Source organism: Aythya marila (assembly GCF_965140915.1).
Source record: "Aythya marila genome assembly, chromosome: 1".
NCBI classification, from domain to species: domain Eukaryota; kingdom Metazoa; phylum Chordata; class Aves; order Anseriformes; family Anatidae; genus Aythya; species Aythya marila.
In genome coordinates this window covers 97,397,072-97,414,903 of record NC_139042.1, presented here as the reverse complement: position 1 = coordinate 97,414,903, position 17,832 = coordinate 97,397,072, and the positions used below count along the sequence as shown (strand labels likewise).

Below are 17,832 nucleotides of genomic sequence, written 5' to 3'. Positions count from 1 at the left end.
GAGAAAACTCTGAGGGAACATCATGATACACAATCTTCAGATATGCAATATTTCATCTCAGACAAAAGGAACGAACTGTACTGATCTCCAAATGGGATATCCCAAAGAGTAAAGGGCTTAACCTGAAGCAAAAGGAATTTAAATAAGACATTACGAGTCAAAAATTAAGATCATTGAAACACTAAACAAGCTACTCTATAAACTTTTCAGTGTCTTTGGAACAGAGTTGTTAAAAAATAGATTATATAAACGTAAGTTTAGGTGCAGTTAGGAGTGCCTTGTTGGAAGGGGTTGATTGAATGACTTTTTGAAACTTCTGCAAAGGACCTAAACTCTAGGAGCGTGATGATATGTAAGTCAGATCCCCAGAAGAAATGAATTCTACAACTTGATGCCTCTGTGTGTGGCATTCTAGAGCTACACTGTAGTTATGTATGCCCTTATAAAAGGACTTCAGGTCTTTTGTCTTGGTTGTGGAACGCACAATTCCAAAGACTAATAATTCAGTTTTTGTGACAGAATTCTTGAATTTTCAAAATAAGGACGGGAGAGAATTTGTCTTGACAGCTATTTTATTCAAAGACAACACTTTTTCTAAAGTACATGTCTTCTCTTTATTCTGCTGCTTCCTTTAACCCTGGGTTCTGCGAGTTTCTCAAATAATGAGAAGGCAAAGGGATAAATGCTTGGAAATGCAATAGTTCTGCTGTGCAACCATAGATAAAAATACACTGAACAAATGTTAAAAATAAATTAAAAATTAAGAAGTTTCTAGAGCTATCAAGAAACTGAAAATATTGTAAATTACTACTATGCTACTACTTTGGCTTTGCTTTAAATACAGTGCCTAGGATTTATGCAACTAAGCAGAACATTAAAGTGATCTGAGATTAAAAAGTTTCACTTGTACATTGCAACCCTAATATTTAAGCACTTTCAGCCTACAGATTACATCTTAAAAAAGGGTAGTACCACCTTTGCAAAGGGATCAAATAAAGCATGCATCACTTGACGTGAAAACGCTGTACTTGCAGGTGCTTGCACATACTGTTTTGAACAGGCAAAAAGGCAAGTATCATGAGTAATACTGACTGTGCAAGTCAGTCTGATTTTAAAGAGACAAAACCTTTATGCAGGCTCTAGTATACTTTTTGCCAATGCGGAAATGCCACATTTGCTAACAGCAGGATATGGGCTTCTTTATATCTTCTAACATACTGAATACTATTTACTTGCGCAAACTGTTGAACAACCACTGTCATAATTGATAGAACCAATGCATCACAATCCAGACTGATTGTTAAGGCATGATTTCCTGTTATATACACTTTTATTTCACCCCTTAACTAAGTAACCTTTTCAAAGAAATGCCATCAGTCAAGCCCACCTAGCATACATTCAAAAGTCTTGATAAGTGGCTGATGTTTGTTTGTCCATCCCCCCCCCCCCCTTTTTTTTTTGGAGGGGGAAGAGAGGATGGGTGGGTGGGTTATAAAAGACAGTTCTGTTATTTATCTGTTCCTGTATCATCCTCAGTTTGAATGTCCTAACTTGGTAGGACTGCAAACATAGGTGACTCATAACTTCCTAGGCTCCAAATGCACACACGTAGTTAAGCAGTAAGAAACAGTAAGGCTGAGTTATAATCATCTTCATGCAATTACACCTATGTGTGATAGGAAAAGAGGGTCAAATCTGAAAGGCAAGATACATGTACTGTCAGCAACTGCACGTGGATGATGAGAAGTGGTAATAGCATTGTTTTGAGAAGGAAGAGCTGATGACTGAAGCTATCATTACCGAGTATTTTCCCAGCTGTATCCATGCTTCCACTCTCTTCTCCCTTCATCCACTGTCTTTCATGAGACTCCCTAATGTGATAGAACCTACCAACAAAGGGTCATGAAACTTGTCCACATTAAACATATTGCGTTTTTTAAATTCATAATCAAAATAATTGCGGAAAAGGAAATCACAATGAGAGAACTGCAGGATTTTGCAAGAAGCTTTTACTGGAACTCTGCCTTACAGATGGAGGAGAGGGCTCTATGATCAGATTGGTTCAGATTTTGCTTTGCTGTAGATGTTTAGTTCTTGCCCTGGGGTCCCTCCAACATAAGGAAGAGTTGGCCAAGATGTCTTTATTTCCTAACTGGTTTTCAGTCTAACTGAAACAGCAAAAGTTGGCAAAGGGCTCTCATTTTTTTTGCCAATGAGGAGCTGAGTAGACATTAAAGTTGTCAAGAACATCTGCCTAATGTTTCAACAACAGTTGGCACTTCTTAACTACTGACTTAGAGTGCTATATAATTGTAAAGAATTTAGGTCTGCCTTCAGTGCTCTAGAAAAGAGAAGATCTTGAAATCCAGCTTGGAATCTGCAACTGAAGAATTGCTCTTTTCAGTTTGATCATCAGTCACAGTTAATATTGACACTGCAGGCTTGACTCTTTCCTCTCACCTTGTATCTTCAATAAGGTTGCATAGCACATTAAATGATGCCAAAACTAAACACTTCTATTAATGGGATTAATATAATAAATCTAATTAAACACAGATTGCAAGAGAATCCAGCTTACTATTCCACTGCCACAGTAGATCTTCATTACTGGATAACAACAGCATTGTAAGTTCGTAGAAAGTAGTCTCTACTTACTTAATGCCAATTTCTTGTCACAAAACTAAGTAGTGGGTTTTTGTGTGTGTTTTCTTTCTAAAAGTAGAAGGTTAATACAACCCTCAACCAATAATAGTGCACAATGTATTTTATACAGGATGCTCATAATGCTGACGATTAAAACACTGTTTTCAGATCTGAGATGTTGAGAATAAACTCATACCCAGTTAAAAAAAGTAAATACATAAAAATAAAAGGTGTTTATTTTGAGGTGTCAGAGACAAAAAGATAACTGTATAATTGACAATGAGTTCTACATAAACTTCTTTAAAATATTGCCACCCAATATTAGTGAAATAAAAGAAAAAATCCTGCTGTGCCTGAAGCTAAGTAATTCTAGTAACTTCATAAAAGCTACAAAGATATACATCACACATAGCCAAAAGATTAATATATATTTTAACTAAAAAGACTGGATGACTACGTTTAGAATCTTGGAAAGGAAAGACAGCATCAAGCAACTCAAATTTTTAAAATCCATCAGCAAAACTTTCTTTAATTTCTTTTTATTTCCCTTATTTATTTTATTTCATTTCCATATTTGCAAGACACACTGAATATGCAGGACCAGAAGAAAGCAAAAGTTTTCTTGTCAGTAGTTTCCTCATCACCAGTGCACAAAAAGTATGGTTGCTTTAATGTTTATTTCCTTACTTTTTCTCCATAAAACTAACTATACACCTAAGCAAAGTAATTCAATCTGTGAGACTCAGAGAAATGTAAGTTTTTGGGACTAGTTTACCTAGTTGATAAACCAGGTAAAATTGTTTAAAATTAAATACTTTAATATTAATTTCACATACTGAAACCTACTCTTTCACTACAAGATGCTACCCTCTCACCTGTCCCTCTGGAAAAGTCACCTCTTTTAGGCAGAAGCTACTCTTAAGCATATTAAGAAACACATTAATAGACTCTTCTCAAAAAAATTTTTTTTTGACTATCAGACTATCCAGCTATTGCCTTTAGTTATGTACTGTAAAGCCCACAAATAAATCCTGTAACAGGGAGGGGAAAGGAGAAGGAAAAAAAAAAAAAAAAGACTGAAAACCCAGTTATTCATCCTCACCCTCTGATAGGTACATAAGTACCATAAGTACATTTAAAGGTAATACTTAAAAGATAGCTTAAATTAAAAAAAAAAAAAAAAAAAAAAAGTTGAAATAAATAAAGATAGTGATACTCTAAAAATTGTTAAGTAAGAATTATCAGTCAAGATTAATAGTCATCTTACAGGCAAGTTTTTAGTTTCCTTGCCTTAAAACTAATCTTATGAAATGAAAAAATACCTACTCGTGTCTGCCTGGCTGCCCACACTGATGTATCTGTCATTTCCAGGAAGTGCTGTCTGATAGTAAGTTGCCTCCTCTTGCTGGGGCACCTTGGCATTCTTCGCAGTGAGGAAAGCCACAGCCAACTCCAAATTACCATTGCTGTCCTTTAGCAAACAAACAAACAAACACAAGAAGTGAGACTTCCCTCACCCCCTTTTTTTTTTTTTTTTTACTTTCTTGTCAACAATGAGGGACAACATTTCAAGCAACTTAGTAGATCAATGACATATCATATTTTCAGGTGAATTACTGGTAAGAAAATAAAATTTCCAAGCTTGTGCATTCTGCAAATTTCACGATTTCTAAACAAAACAGCTTATAAAAATTTTCTTCAACAGAACACCACCTATGACAGAAAAACAAAGATACTGTAGCGTAGGTCAACCCATCAACTTCCATAATGACCACTCTCACAGACTTCAACAGCAGTTAATCATATTCTTCCAAAAATCTACCATTTCAATTTTAAGGCCAGAAGTATCAGTTTTTTGAAGGGCAGTTGTGTACAAGACTTAAGCTCAATCAAAAGCAATAACTATATACATGGTTTAAATTGACTTAATGCTCATATTCTATTTTTAAGTGACTAAAAAGGTCTGCTTGTTGGATACAGTGGATTTTTATTTATATCTGTTTCGGGAAACAGATCACAGAGAAATCTGCTGGTCTTTACTTGCATCAAAACTCTCTTGAGCTGTGTAAGAATTTATGATGGTTGCAGAAGCAGAGAAACAATGCCAGGTTAGCAAAGAGTGACAAATTCAGAAGTTCTTTGTTCTGTACGCTGAGCAGGACCTGTTCATGCTAGAAAACTTTGCTACACCTTGATAAGAAAACAATTAAAGAGCTTAAGTCATCAGGTGTCAAGCAGCTGTACTAGCATCAAAGTATATCAAACACTTGAGCCAAAGGTTACCTTCCAGGCAAGTCATACCATTCCTGTCTTTTCATGTTTGATCACCAGATTAATTTTTATCTCGGTATCAAAACAGATCAGGCTTGCTTCTAAAGTGAACAAGCCATCATTAATAGTTTTTTCCCCCTAAAATACATCTAAAAATAATTCAAGATAGGTAAGGAGAGAAGTGAAGAAAGGATGCGGTTCTATGGCTTTCACAATCAGTTAATGACAGGAGGTACACATTCAGCTACAAGTTGGACACTTCCCAACATCCACCTTACCTTCAGTGCCTGTTGTAGTACCTGGATGTCATTGATACCAGTGATCTCCCTCAGCTGATTCAAAAACGTCTGCTGGTGCTAAAAACACGAACAGATGAAAAATAAGGTAAGAGCCAAGTTACAGCAAAACCACTGCTACTGACGCGCATGCTTCTCTACAAACATCTCTTATACGTTTTATGTACCACCAAGTATACGCTTTATGTACCACTAAAGGGGGAGAGACTGTATTATCCAAGTTTGGTTTAGCTCCTGCAACTTGAGCACTTTTAATTCTCAAATTTGATGGGGTTTGTTTGTTTTTACAAAAGAATGATGAGCGAGCTTATACAGCATCAGTATAAAGGGCCTACATAAAGCCACAATTAGCCCTCCTAAACAAATGAAATTCTAACTTGGTCTTCAGTGGCAGTAGGGGAAATAATTTACTGAACTCCCGTCAAAACCAATTTATTCAATTCCCAATTACTCTCAACCCCAGCATTTCCTTAACATACACAGTTCCCAGCCATTCAAACCTCAAAACACAGAAACTCATCTTCACTGGATATCTCTGTGTTTTAAAAGAGATACTATAAAAGTATAAAAAGTATTGCTTTTTAAGAAAAAGACTAAAGCAAAACATTGGGAATCTGTCTTAACTACCTTCCAAGACCAGCTGATAACAACTCTCACAAACTGAGAATCAGTCAGTGTCCGTGACTGAGCTTCAAGTAATGCTTGCAGTTAGAAAGAGCAAGAGGTTAAGCAGCTCTTCTACATTCACTTCATGTGAATTTTGAGCTTTTGTTTTGCTGTTTTTAAACAAAACTGTTCCCACCCCTGTTTACAGCCAACAGCTGACTCCCTCCACTCATGTTCGGATATCACATCACAGAAGCAAAAATAGGCACTAGGCTGGGATAATCCTTGAACTTCACTTAACCATTAAAAGCATCCTAACAATTAAAACCATGAAAACACAGAGGATCGACCATTGTTCCAAACTAAACAATTCCATTCTTCCTTTGGAAGACAGGGAAAGGAGAAAAGCTTGGTGGTATTTGCAAGTGGTTTTTCGTTTTCTGTTGTTTGCCCACCACATCCTGAACCCAAAACAGTAATTTCATCTATAAAAGAAAAGATTTTGTAAAACACAGGGTTTTGTTTGCTCAACAAAAAGCATGTTTTCTATCAGTGACAAAAAAACATTCTCATGTTGCTCTCCAAATTCCATTAAAAAACAACAATTATTGTCTTGCGACCACTTCTAAAATACTTTTCTTTAGACTGAATTATTTGGAACCAAATATTCAAATAGCCTTATTCTCTCCTTATCACAGCTTTGTATAGAGGAGGAAATTAAGAGCTGCATGAATGCTGAATTCCCCAGTGTGAAATTAACCTGGCAGGCACTACTTCATGCCCTAATAAGTTGAAATAGAAGGCGTATAGTTCAGGATGTTTATGAATTACATACACAATCCTCCCTTCACTTATGATCCTAAGGGACACTGTTAACAATCCAATTTGCTTTTCTTCTTTTCCTTTTTAAAAGCCCTGCTAGTGGCATGAGGAAAGCAAAGGGATGCAGGCAAACAAAATCCCGCTCTACCCCTGTCCCCTCGTCCCCCTGTTTGTTTACGCCACACATTTCACAGCACTGTACAAAAGCAGAAAAGCAGAACTTGTCTCCCCTGTAAAGTTACTTTCCTGTCCCTGGGTCTGGCAAGAAGCAAAGAAAAAAAAAAAAAAAAAGAAGATGAAGAAAGAATATTTGGGAAAAGTAATTACAACAGCATTAAAACTGGAAGGAGCAATTCAAGGGCAGTGCACAGCAGCAGAACTGATTTCTTTTTCTATTTGCTACCAACATGACGGTTACTAAAATGGAAAATAGTTGTAAAATAAATTACAATGTTGAGTTATAACAAATTTCTGTATCTTCCGCAATACACACAAGAGTTGGAAAGGCTATGAAAGAGGGCTGGAGGATATTTGTTGCTCACAGAGACTGGGAAAAGGCAGAAGAGACAGTTTACCAACAAACAACCTCACAGCAGTTCAAAATATTGGCTGCTAATTTATGAGCACAGCCGTGCCATGTCATCCTAGACTTCTGTAGCTGACATCCAGATTTCAGTATTCTGGTGCAAAGCTGTGGTTTGAAGCCCCCTTCCCAAGGACAGGCAATTCACAGATCAGACCCAGGCCCGGAGATGGTCTGTCCTCATCAAGAGATGACTTAAATATTTAAATATATATATGTATAAGGCATAAACATATATATATATTAGTTCAAGCACTGAGCTCATGAATTGCTGACTGGTAACGGAGTAAACAACACGGAGAATCCATAAACATCCTAGTTACAAATGACAGATATTGAGAGCAAAATTAACAGTTATCCCGATTACCTTACAGGCAGCTAAACTGCTCTGGGGCCACAGACACCTGATTCAGACATTTCTGGCTTTCAGGTTACATGTGGACAAGCTGCCATTCATTTCTAATTGAGCTGTTTCAAATCACACAGAGGTTTAAGATAACGGTATGTATCACTTCCTGGAAGAGGAGGAAAAAATAAAAATGAAACTGAAAAAAAAATTTTTTAAGTATAATTTAAATGGCTTGCGCCTCATCAGTGTTTTACGTTGACACTTGAAATGGAAACTAACAGGCCTTTGGAAACAGCTCAAGCTGCGTAAGGCAGCCGAACGCCCCCCAGCACTGCACCAGGCTGGTGCCTTCTCTGCCACGTGTTCACCGCTCTCCCCTCTCAAACCCGAGGTACCAGCATCGTGCCCGCTGCGCACAGATCTCTCCTGCAACTGCATCTTTCACTTCGCCATTACTCTCATTTACTGATGTACTGCTGGTTTGTTATCACCCGTGGAACTATATCCATACAGGTAATTCCGCTCCTTTTCATTACTCAGGGCAGTGCAGACAATTACTATCTATGAATAACGATCAGACCCTTTCCTCATTCATCAGAGGATGAGATTAAATTTTCCTTTTGCTTTTCTTTTCACATAAGAAGCTTAAGAAACACAACTGTATCCATATTCAGAGATCTGATATTACACTTTAATTTAGTGCATCTATAGTAGACTGCCAAAGACACCCAATGGGTGAAACTTTTTGTTCTAAATTGAATTCCTTTACAACATATCATTACAGCACATAGGATGATTTAAATACATATATACATTTTACTGCTACCCATGTCTGAAGTTTGGAGATCAATTTCTCTTGCAACTGCTAAATGCTTCAGCCTCTCTGGTACCACAGGTGTCACTTACCAGAATACCGAGGCCAGAGCTCCACATAAAGCGCAGCCCCCCTCCTTGCTCCTGTTAATGCTCCTTCTGATTGTGCCTGCACTACAAGCTTTACTCTTCATGGAGTTTGGGCTACTTTGAGTTGAAGTGACCGCAGCATATAAACCCTAAAATGTCCAAGAATACCATGAATGATTGTCATTCACTGAAAGGCTTACTAAAACCACCCAAAACCTCAGAGGTCATGCTACAGCTTAAAAATAAGAAAGGCAGCAGCATACAAGCATTTGCAGGTGTCTGAAGCATCTATATTAATATATGTTACTGCAATCAGGTCAGTGGGGGAGATTCAATACACAACTATCAGCTTTAACATAAATCAGTTGCTTTCTTTTTTCAGCGAAGCTCTTCCCTGATTCTGTGTTCTCTCCAACCCTGCATTAGTAGAGGCTCAAATTGTGGACCAGAACTCACTGCACTTCAGCTCGACCTAATAAGCAGCCCCTCTCTTCTAACACAGATCCAACCGATTACTCCAGCAGAGCCAGGCACAGCCACTGGTGCTAAGAAATCCACTTCCATTCTTTCAGCTTATTTGCCTACACCCACTGCTGTTTGCCATCCTCTCCCCCAGAGTTTCAAATTTACATGACAGTAAATCTTTTGACATCGTTTATCTATAGCACAGATGCTGCAGTTTAGTTAGGAAGAACTCCACATATACCCACCGTGTACGTGTACTGCTTCGTGCCTACACAAGACACACACACACATACTCCAAGCAGCTTCAACTGTGTTTGGCCAAGGGCTCTAAGAAAGCTCCACGATGTGGTCTGTGCCAGCAGGCTCTGCTGGTGCAAATGCCACAGGGTAACCCAAGTCCTTGACTCAGCAATGGCCAACCAAGGTCCACTGATGCTACTACAGATGCTACTACAGCTGCCCCAAACTGCAGCTGCCCACAGCCCCATCCCGGCACATAACGCAGCATCCAGTTCCCCAGGGCTTTCTTGCACGAGCTGTTTCCAGCCTTCCCCCTTCCTCTGCCTCTCCAAGGTACGTGGTATGTATCCCGGAGCTTTCAGCTCTTGGAAGATCTTAACTAACAGGAAATTCTCCCGTTTTCCTGGACAAACGCCAAATTTGTATATTAGGAATGCATGCCCTTATTTCCAATTCTTTCCTTTTTCAGCCATCCCTCCCTTCCTCTCAGGAAATGCCCAATTAAGATTATCTGGTTTATAACCTCACACAATAGCACATTCAGTGGCTGTGCCAGTGCTAGTGGAGCAGAAAAGGATCTACACTATTATCTGCTTAGGAAGATACCGTGTCCAAATTAGTTCCACAACAACACTGTAAACTCTGATAACTTTTAAATGCATTTTTGATAATGTGAATCTCATAAATTGACTAATTCTGAATTATACTGCAGATAAATTTGAAAAAAAAATATAGTCACATTTTCATCTGTTTATTCCTCGATTCTTAAACTTCTAAAGAAGTACATGTAAGCTTTGGCTTTATTTGTGGCAACATCCAAATATTTGTATTTGCAACACAAGCACTTTAAAACTTAGAAAATAAAACAACCCTCACCAGTTTCCAAGTATAGGAGAAGTCATCTGTTTAGTAATAAATTAGATGGTCCAACCATTACTAGGTGAAAGCGGTGCCTTGCAACAAAGGCCACTTAAAGAAAAATACGTAACAAAAATGAACTACACGAACCCTTTCCTTCTCAAGGAATGAATACTTTAATAGGGACAAAAAAAAAAAAAAAAAAACTCACATGGACAAACGCTGAGAACAGCATCTCAACTCATTTCCCTCTGCACAAAACCTGCTTACTTTCCTTTCCGAAGCAATGCTGATCTGAAAGAGCTATTTGCTGGAGGAAAGCCCAAGTGAGATTGCAGAAGCTATTTTATATTATAGACTGTTCTGGTGTGACCTGAGCTGAAGAGGACCTGCTAACGGTGCGAATCACAGACAAGTAGCTAAGCAGCTAGTTTCATCACGTGATGCTGCAGTAATGAGAAGAATACTGAGAGATGAGAGGAATGAAATCCTCCACATATAGGCTTTAAGTGTCTGCCAAAAACAATACAAAATAGAAAACTTGAAAAAGTACGAGCATACCAAAGGCCCTCAATTACTAACCAGGACCAGTTAAAAGGCCCCCAAGCACTGCTGAGCATTATGATTTCCAGCAATACCAATACATTGAGCATCATCTACATAAGATGTTGGTCAAGTTCCATCCAGGCAAACAAAAGCTAGCTCCCTCAATGAGGAGACAAAGTTTCAACACTGGGTAACACGCAGTTGACTCCAGAATGCTTGTCTGTGCTCCTACCATCACTGTCCTGACGATTTTTCTCAGTGTGTGTATACACAGAACAGACATGAATACATGAACTTGAAAGTGTGTATACATATCCACATAAATTTAAAAATGCGGTATATTTTTAGTGTGAAGACCAAGTTAAATCACTGCACTGGCACTGACCATTGTGATTCTTACAGCACCTTGCTAAAGCATGGTGGGATTAGGTTTCCTTGCCTGGTATCTACTAACTGGGCTTCCTTTTGTTCAGTCATGAACAGAGAAACCTCTCGCATGGCATTGTATCCATTATAAAAGTAGGTAAGAATACCATTTTATTTTTATACACACGCAAATGCAAATTTCACCCCAAGCGTTGGCTTGGAAAAAAGTCACCTGCAGAGAGACAAGAATGTGCAGAGAGACTTCAAATTTTCAGCCTGTGACAGCGCTGCAGCCAAAACTGCCAACTACAGCAGCAGTTTGTGCGAAGCGGGCAGCTACCCACTGGGTGCTGGACTGTGAGCAAACTTATTTCAAGGAAGCAGAAGGACACACCAACCACAGCCTGGATCAAACAAAAAGTTTAATGGGGGAAAAGGCTTGAACGCATCACTTATGTGCGTACAGTCCTCCCTGAGAAATTAAAGGCAGGATCCCATTTAATCATAGTGTTACGTAGCCTATATTCATCATAAGACTACACTCAGAATACTCACCACATTTCTATGGTTTCCATGAACAGTAACAAAGCTGCACTACTTCAACTGAACGCGCTTTAACAAGTGGCTTTGCAATGAATTTCAAGATTGAACATTAAGGATTCCACACAACACGAAGTACGCATTCATGTAAATACTCACTGTTCTCAGCCTTGTGTATTCACCAGCAAAAATCTCATCTACTGTCTTCTTCATATAACATTTACATTTATTTTAGTTCAAGGTATCTAATATTTAAACTGTTTAAATGAGATTTTGAAGAGTTTCTATTTACTGACATTAAGTCTAGGGCAAACCTGGCTCAGATACTTACACATATTTATAAAACAACAAAAGTTAAATGCGAGCCAAATCATCACCTGCATTCAGAAAGCAACAGAAACATATTTCCTCAAACCTGCGTAGTGGATTTTGTATTGTTTCCTCTCAGACCACAGAAGTACTGAAGCTCAGCTCTAGATTCCAACTCAACTGCCCTACTGTTTTACTACCTGGCTTACAGCTAAACATACTAAGTTTACATTACCAACAGATTTTTCCCCAGTAAAAAAAAAAAAATTAAAAATTAAAAAAATAAAATCAGTGTCTGAAGGCATTAGGTATAGTCATTATAAAGATAAAGCACGAGTAAGGACTAGAAAGGCAGCAAAGCCATTTAAACCAGCTTACAGCAATATGATAATGAACGGTGTGATCTACCACAACAAAAATGTGCATGACTCTCGAGCCAGTTCAATTTCCATCAAAGCACCAGGGCTTAAAAGCAATCCTCCAAACGAAGAAAAAAAAAGAAAAAAAAAAAAAAAAAAAGGAACAAACAGAAAAAAAGTAACAGAAGTTCTTTCTTAAAATTAGTCTGTGAACTGGTTTATAACACTGTTGCTTGAATGAAGCATGCAAAGAATTGCTTAGTTCCACATTTCTGATTCTCACTGATAACTATTCACAAACCAACTTCAGTGACAGGCTTATAATCAAGAACAGACATCAGTCTTAGTATTACACTGAAATCATGAAAGGTGTCAGAAACATAAAATCATTGAGAGTTTTGAGGTCTGAGTGTTTTAAACCACCATCACCATTTTTCACATCCAGCTCAGCACAAGAGGAAGAATGTCCCAACAAAACACTGTCAAGCTACGGTTTTATTGCTTGTCACTCTGCTGTTATCATCGTAATGTCAACTCTAAGACTTAACTAATGTACACAAATGAAATCTTTACACTTGCTTAACTAGGTATAAGTTAAATTTCAAGTTGCAGTCAATCAAATTGCTGTGTGAAAGTTTGCCCTCTCACAAAAATTGCTTTTGATTCTTACACACTCAATTAGCAAAATTAGCAAAAGTCAATTAGCAATTTATTAGCAAAAAGACAATTAGCAAAAATCTCTCTATTCCCATTAAAATCTTGTGGGTTATAAGAAGTACCAGTGGTGAGTCTTTCAAAGTACAAGCACACGTTATCTGCAAACTATGTGCAAAATTCAGAAAGATTCCCCTGGGAATCCAGCCACAGGCAATGCAATGCCACATCCCAACGGCATGTCTGAACTTCAGTTCACATCCCCATCCCACGTCAATGCGTTCAGACCCCAGCATCAAGAGAGCTTCCAATAGTATACACAAGCCACAGCAAATAAAAACCAATGGGCTCAGTGACAGGTGACATTATACAGACAGAAAGGAGGAGGAAGATAGAGGATGACAGACACACAACCAACTCTTCATATAGATATTAATTGCAATTGTTATTATTACAATGACTCCTGGACACTTTCCGTTGTAAAAGGTTCTTTTTAATTTTTTCTTCCATTTATAGACAGTGACCTTCATTCCTAAATGTGAACTTTTACAGTGTCTGTCTGCCCATACAATGTCACTAAAACACAGGCTTTCTCCTCACAGAAGTTACTGCCCAGGATATTTTACTCTACCAACTATTACAAGTGTCCGTTTGAATGCATGAAGAATTCATGAAACTTTGTCTTTCCGAGGTCTAAAACAGTGCTGCAGAGATTCACACTTTCAGCTTCCTGCTCAGATGTTTTCTGTGCATCTCAACCGCAGCTCAACCCCCCATGCCAAACACAAGCTATTCTGGCTCACATTTGAGAGACTTCGCAATCCTCTCATCACCCATTTATTACCCGTTTGTCACTGGAAGGCTAAAAGCTACCTCTCAACCCAAGGTGGCAGTTCTGCTGGCCCACTCAAGTGGTTTGTTTGTTTTGTTTTAATTATTTTTTTCTAGACAACTATCACGATTTCACACTGTGTTCTGCACAGTAAGGAAGAGTTCCCAGTCAAAAACCATCAGGCTAGTCTTTTCTTCTCACTCTGCCATTCTTGTAATGACAACAGCTACTCTAGGAATAAACAAACAAACTCTGGAAGCTGCAAGCACAAACCAGCGGGATCCCGGGCTCTGCACTACCTGCAAACAGCGAGGTCTAAAGGTGCTGTCAGACCACAAGCTGCTTCTGAACAGGCAGCTGTGCTTCCCAGGTTGTGGTTCCCTGCAGCGTCAGCCCACGCGGATGCGGCCAGGTGCCGTGCTCTCCTCCCTCTCGGCCAGCACCACTTGCCCGAAACTGCGGCAGGAGGACAGCCCAGGCTCTTGCTACGCTGGCAGAAAGCTGCTCTTTGTTTTTAATTAATTTCCTGCTGACTTAGTGAGAGCCAGAGCTGGCGTGAGGGAGAGGACAAGATCAAGGCTGTGCCTATTTAGGCTGGATTAAACTGTTGTGGAACAACAGCCTTCTGAGATTGAATTGTTTCTCTGCTTTTGTTTTAATCCTATTTTTAATTGAGTGAGAGAAACCGAAGGGGAAAAAAAGTCTCTTGTAATGTTTGTCCTATTTCAGCACTGCTGCAGAAAACTTACTCCAACAAAAGGGGAATATAAAATTAGCACAGCAACAGAGCGCTTGCAGTGATCAAACACTCCTGATGCAGCTCTACAGGGTAAAAGTGCACAGCAGGTACATATGCACACCAAGACCTGCTCCTGCACATACTGAAGCCATGTGCTGCCCCCTGCTCCGTGGCTTAAGTCTTCCAGTCCAGAAAGATCACTTTGACTGCAGCTGTTAAACACCAAAGAGTCCACCTCATTGCTTTCAGAACAGGACAGCATGAAAATCCTAAATAGAAGTTGAACTGCACTGTTTTAAGACCAGTCTTTATTACAAATAGTCCACAGTATCTGACAGGAGCTGCCCCTGCCGGTCCCCACAGGGCCGTGGGCGCTGCTGTGAGGTGCACCTGCAACATGGCCGCTCCTGCTGCGGCCCAGTAGGCTCCCTCCCCGCAGCATCTCGGCACGGTTGCGTTAGCAAATGGAAACCCATCAGAAAAGAGATGCACCATTGTTTTCAGCATTCAGTTGAGCTATTTTATAACTTATCCTGTTCATACTGATCATTTTATATGAAGTTCTGAAGAGACGCACCTTGTTAGCTTGAGAGGGAAAAAGAACGAGTCTACTGATAACATGAAGTCAGACAAAACCTGGGGCGCTACCTGAGAGGTGGCCTGCAAGGCTGTGGCCTTCCAACAGCCCCTTCTTCTCTTGCAGAAGAGCCTTTCTGAAGTCAGGCACCAGCAAGCCCCTGCAGACACTATGCCCCAGCATGCAAGGTGACAGGCACCTGGCCCGTGAAGGCGAGTGAGTAGCTTCCACTTGCAGTAGGGAATAGCAACCTGGACAGCTGCAGATGACACTGGAACAAAAGCAACACTAAAACAATACAAAGACACTGTAGTATTTAAATATGTGTTGAGATTTGTAGCAAGGATCAGCATATAATTTTACTACTTCACAATCCAAAAAATAGTGAGTTTAGCAGTGTTCTCCACAGAAGACAGTTGACATTTTCCAGGCCAGTTTATTTCAAGGAGAAAGGAAAAAGAAAATCAAAAAGATTTTTTTTAAATGAACTTTGAATTATGTCATATTGAAACACACATTTGCCTCAGCCCCCAGGGAGAAAGCTGAACGTGGTCTCATGAAACTTCTGACCGCTGTGTTTTTTACCTGCCATTTGTTGCAATCCAGTCCTGTGTCTCAGTGGTGTCATAGCAGTACCACCAGCAGTGACTCTCCGCCACCCATCATCACACAGTCAAACCTTGCAGGTTGACTTGAGCTAAAGGTGTATGAAAGACTACTCTAAAGAGTTGACTGTTTTGAAAAGTAACTTTCAATGTGGAAAATTTAAATATGTCGCCTTCTTAGCAACATCGTTATGTCAACACATTTCCCCATCAAACAATAGATCAATACATCAATAGCAAAATTTCCAATGATTTTCCATTCAAAGGTATTTTGTTAAAAGGTTACATTAATTGAGAGTGATGCCTGATTCATCGTTGTAAGTCCGGTTGCATTCAGGGTACTGAATTATCACGATTATGGATACACAAATAACGTAACACACCCTCAGTCTAATTGCATTCCATGAACTACCATGGCCACACTTAAAGAGTTTGGTCACATTCAATTAAAACTACCATGGCTGGATTAACGAGTAGTGCAATTCATTACAGCAACAGATACACAGGTTCTTTGGAATGCCAGTGATGGATTCACTGTCTGCAAAGCACGTGCAAATACCAAGAGTATAAGTAGCTCTGCCTGGCTACAAACACATTAAAAGATATAAAGCAACTCTATAGAGATTCCTAAGTTTCACAGGGTGCACTTGGCATAACCAAAGCGTTTGGATCTTACCCAAAAGTGTCCCAATGGGGGAAAAGAGAGGCTCAGCCCATCAACTGGTCCCAGAAGTCAAAATGTTATCTTCCCTTACACGATGGTATCTTGCCTAACATCCTGTCTCCCTTAAACTAATTTATATTATTTCCTATCTTTCAGGTAGACCTTGAGTGACTCTAGTCATACATACCTTTGTTATGATTGGTGTGAAATTTTCTCGCTTTGCTTTTAAAGGTATAGACTAGAAAAAATTAAAGAACAAACTCATTGAGACATGTTTCCACCTTGGAGGTGGGTAGCTTTTGGGATGGAGGTGTGTTTTGGTGTTATAATGATACTATAATGAGCAAAGTTCACCAAAAGGACAGCATTTTGTCAAAAACATGACAGGCTGTTGTCCCAGAGTAACAAAGATGCAGCTTATCAATTCTGATGTACCTTCAAGTTCCCATCCTATCACAGAGCCTGGCTGTGCTGTCTCCATGCTCCATACAGTTCCTTTTAGAGTCAGCACACCAAGTTCCCCCAGGTGTGGTCAACATCTAATGTTGGAGGCCCATCTATGGAATACAGCTACACTCTACCCTGGAAGCTTCTTCAATGCTGTACCTTTTCTTTAAAATATGAATGTAAGTTTAATTTCTAAGTCACCTCTGACAATTATTCCACAGAAGGTCACAAAGCAAAAGTCTTCAGCGTGTTTGCTGGGGATAGAAGGCAGCTGCAAAATCCTTCCCTGATCTCAAGTAATGCAGCAGAGTCTGTACATTGCATACACACCCCCACCAGCACTGGAAAGTAGGTGGCACAGTCACCAGTCTTTAAATCAGACCTAGAAAAAGCTCCAAGGCAACATGCCAAGGTAACAGGAGCCAGAACTGCTGATGAGCAGGGAAATCTGTCCGTCTTTAGCATCAATAAGCCCAGAGGTTATCCAGTCGGCCAGCAGACTGGTACCCAACACAGCAGCCCCATCAGCTTCAGGTGAGGGTTGATTTTGGTTCAACCATGGTTGTCAGAAGAGATGTTCTGTGCCTTTTGCCAAGTCCCATAAAACACATGAAAGAATAGAGGGAACTTTTAAAACTTTCCAGTAAAATGATAGCTATTTATTTTTATTTTTTTTTTACCTTCCAAACAAATAAAGGAACATAGAGGTAAAGAGAATGCTTAATTCCAGTATCCTGTTTAAAGGGGGAAAAAAGCAATAAACATAGGTGCCTGAATCAAACAAACTTGCAGATGACTACCACCAAATAATGAAAAGGTTCTAACATAAGAAGAGAAATCGCTAGTGGGAAAGTAAATGGAAATAGCATGACCCTATGTTGGAGGAATTACATGAGAAACAAAATCAAAACGTGAAGAAGATGACAAATGAGAAAGCAGGTAATTCCGAGAAGGGAAATGGAACTCCACAAGCAGTTCAAAAGCTAACTTTTTTTAAAAATCATATTTACAAGCTTAAAAGCTTCACTCATATTTTACCTTAATTCTGTACAAAAAAAATAGTTGAAGTCAGCAAAATAAAGAAACACTTTCTCAGTCATAACACAGGATTTCTAGGATACAACAAAATACATGCTATTCAGTCATCTAAGGCCACTT

At 39.2% G+C, this 17,832-nt stretch overlaps 1 protein-coding gene and 1 long non-coding RNA gene across 5 annotated transcripts in view; one reads left to right on the top strand and one right to left on the bottom strand.

The window, feature by feature from the left end:
• The window catches only part of LOC309877855, a 637,773-nt gene that overhangs the window by 500,447 nt on the left and 119,494 nt on the right, over positions 1-17,832 (top strand). The window lies entirely within an intron of this gene.
• USP25 (ubiquitin specific peptidase 25) overlaps positions 1-17,832 on the bottom strand; it is a 93,433-nt gene that overhangs the window by 66,753 nt on the left and 8,848 nt on the right. For 3 of the 4 annotated variants that reach the window (XM_082772232.1, XM_082772233.1, XM_082772234.1), the window contains exons 2-3: positions 5,193-5,270; positions 3,970-4,114 (exon numbers count right to left, since the gene is read on the bottom strand). In XM_082772232.1, the coding sequence (XP_082628358.1) occupies positions 3,970-4,114; positions 5,193-5,270 (223 nt within the window). Of the gene's footprint in view, positions 1-3,969; positions 4,115-5,192; positions 5,271-17,832 lie in introns of those variants that run through there. The other variant, XM_082772235.1, reaches the window with a different exon arrangement.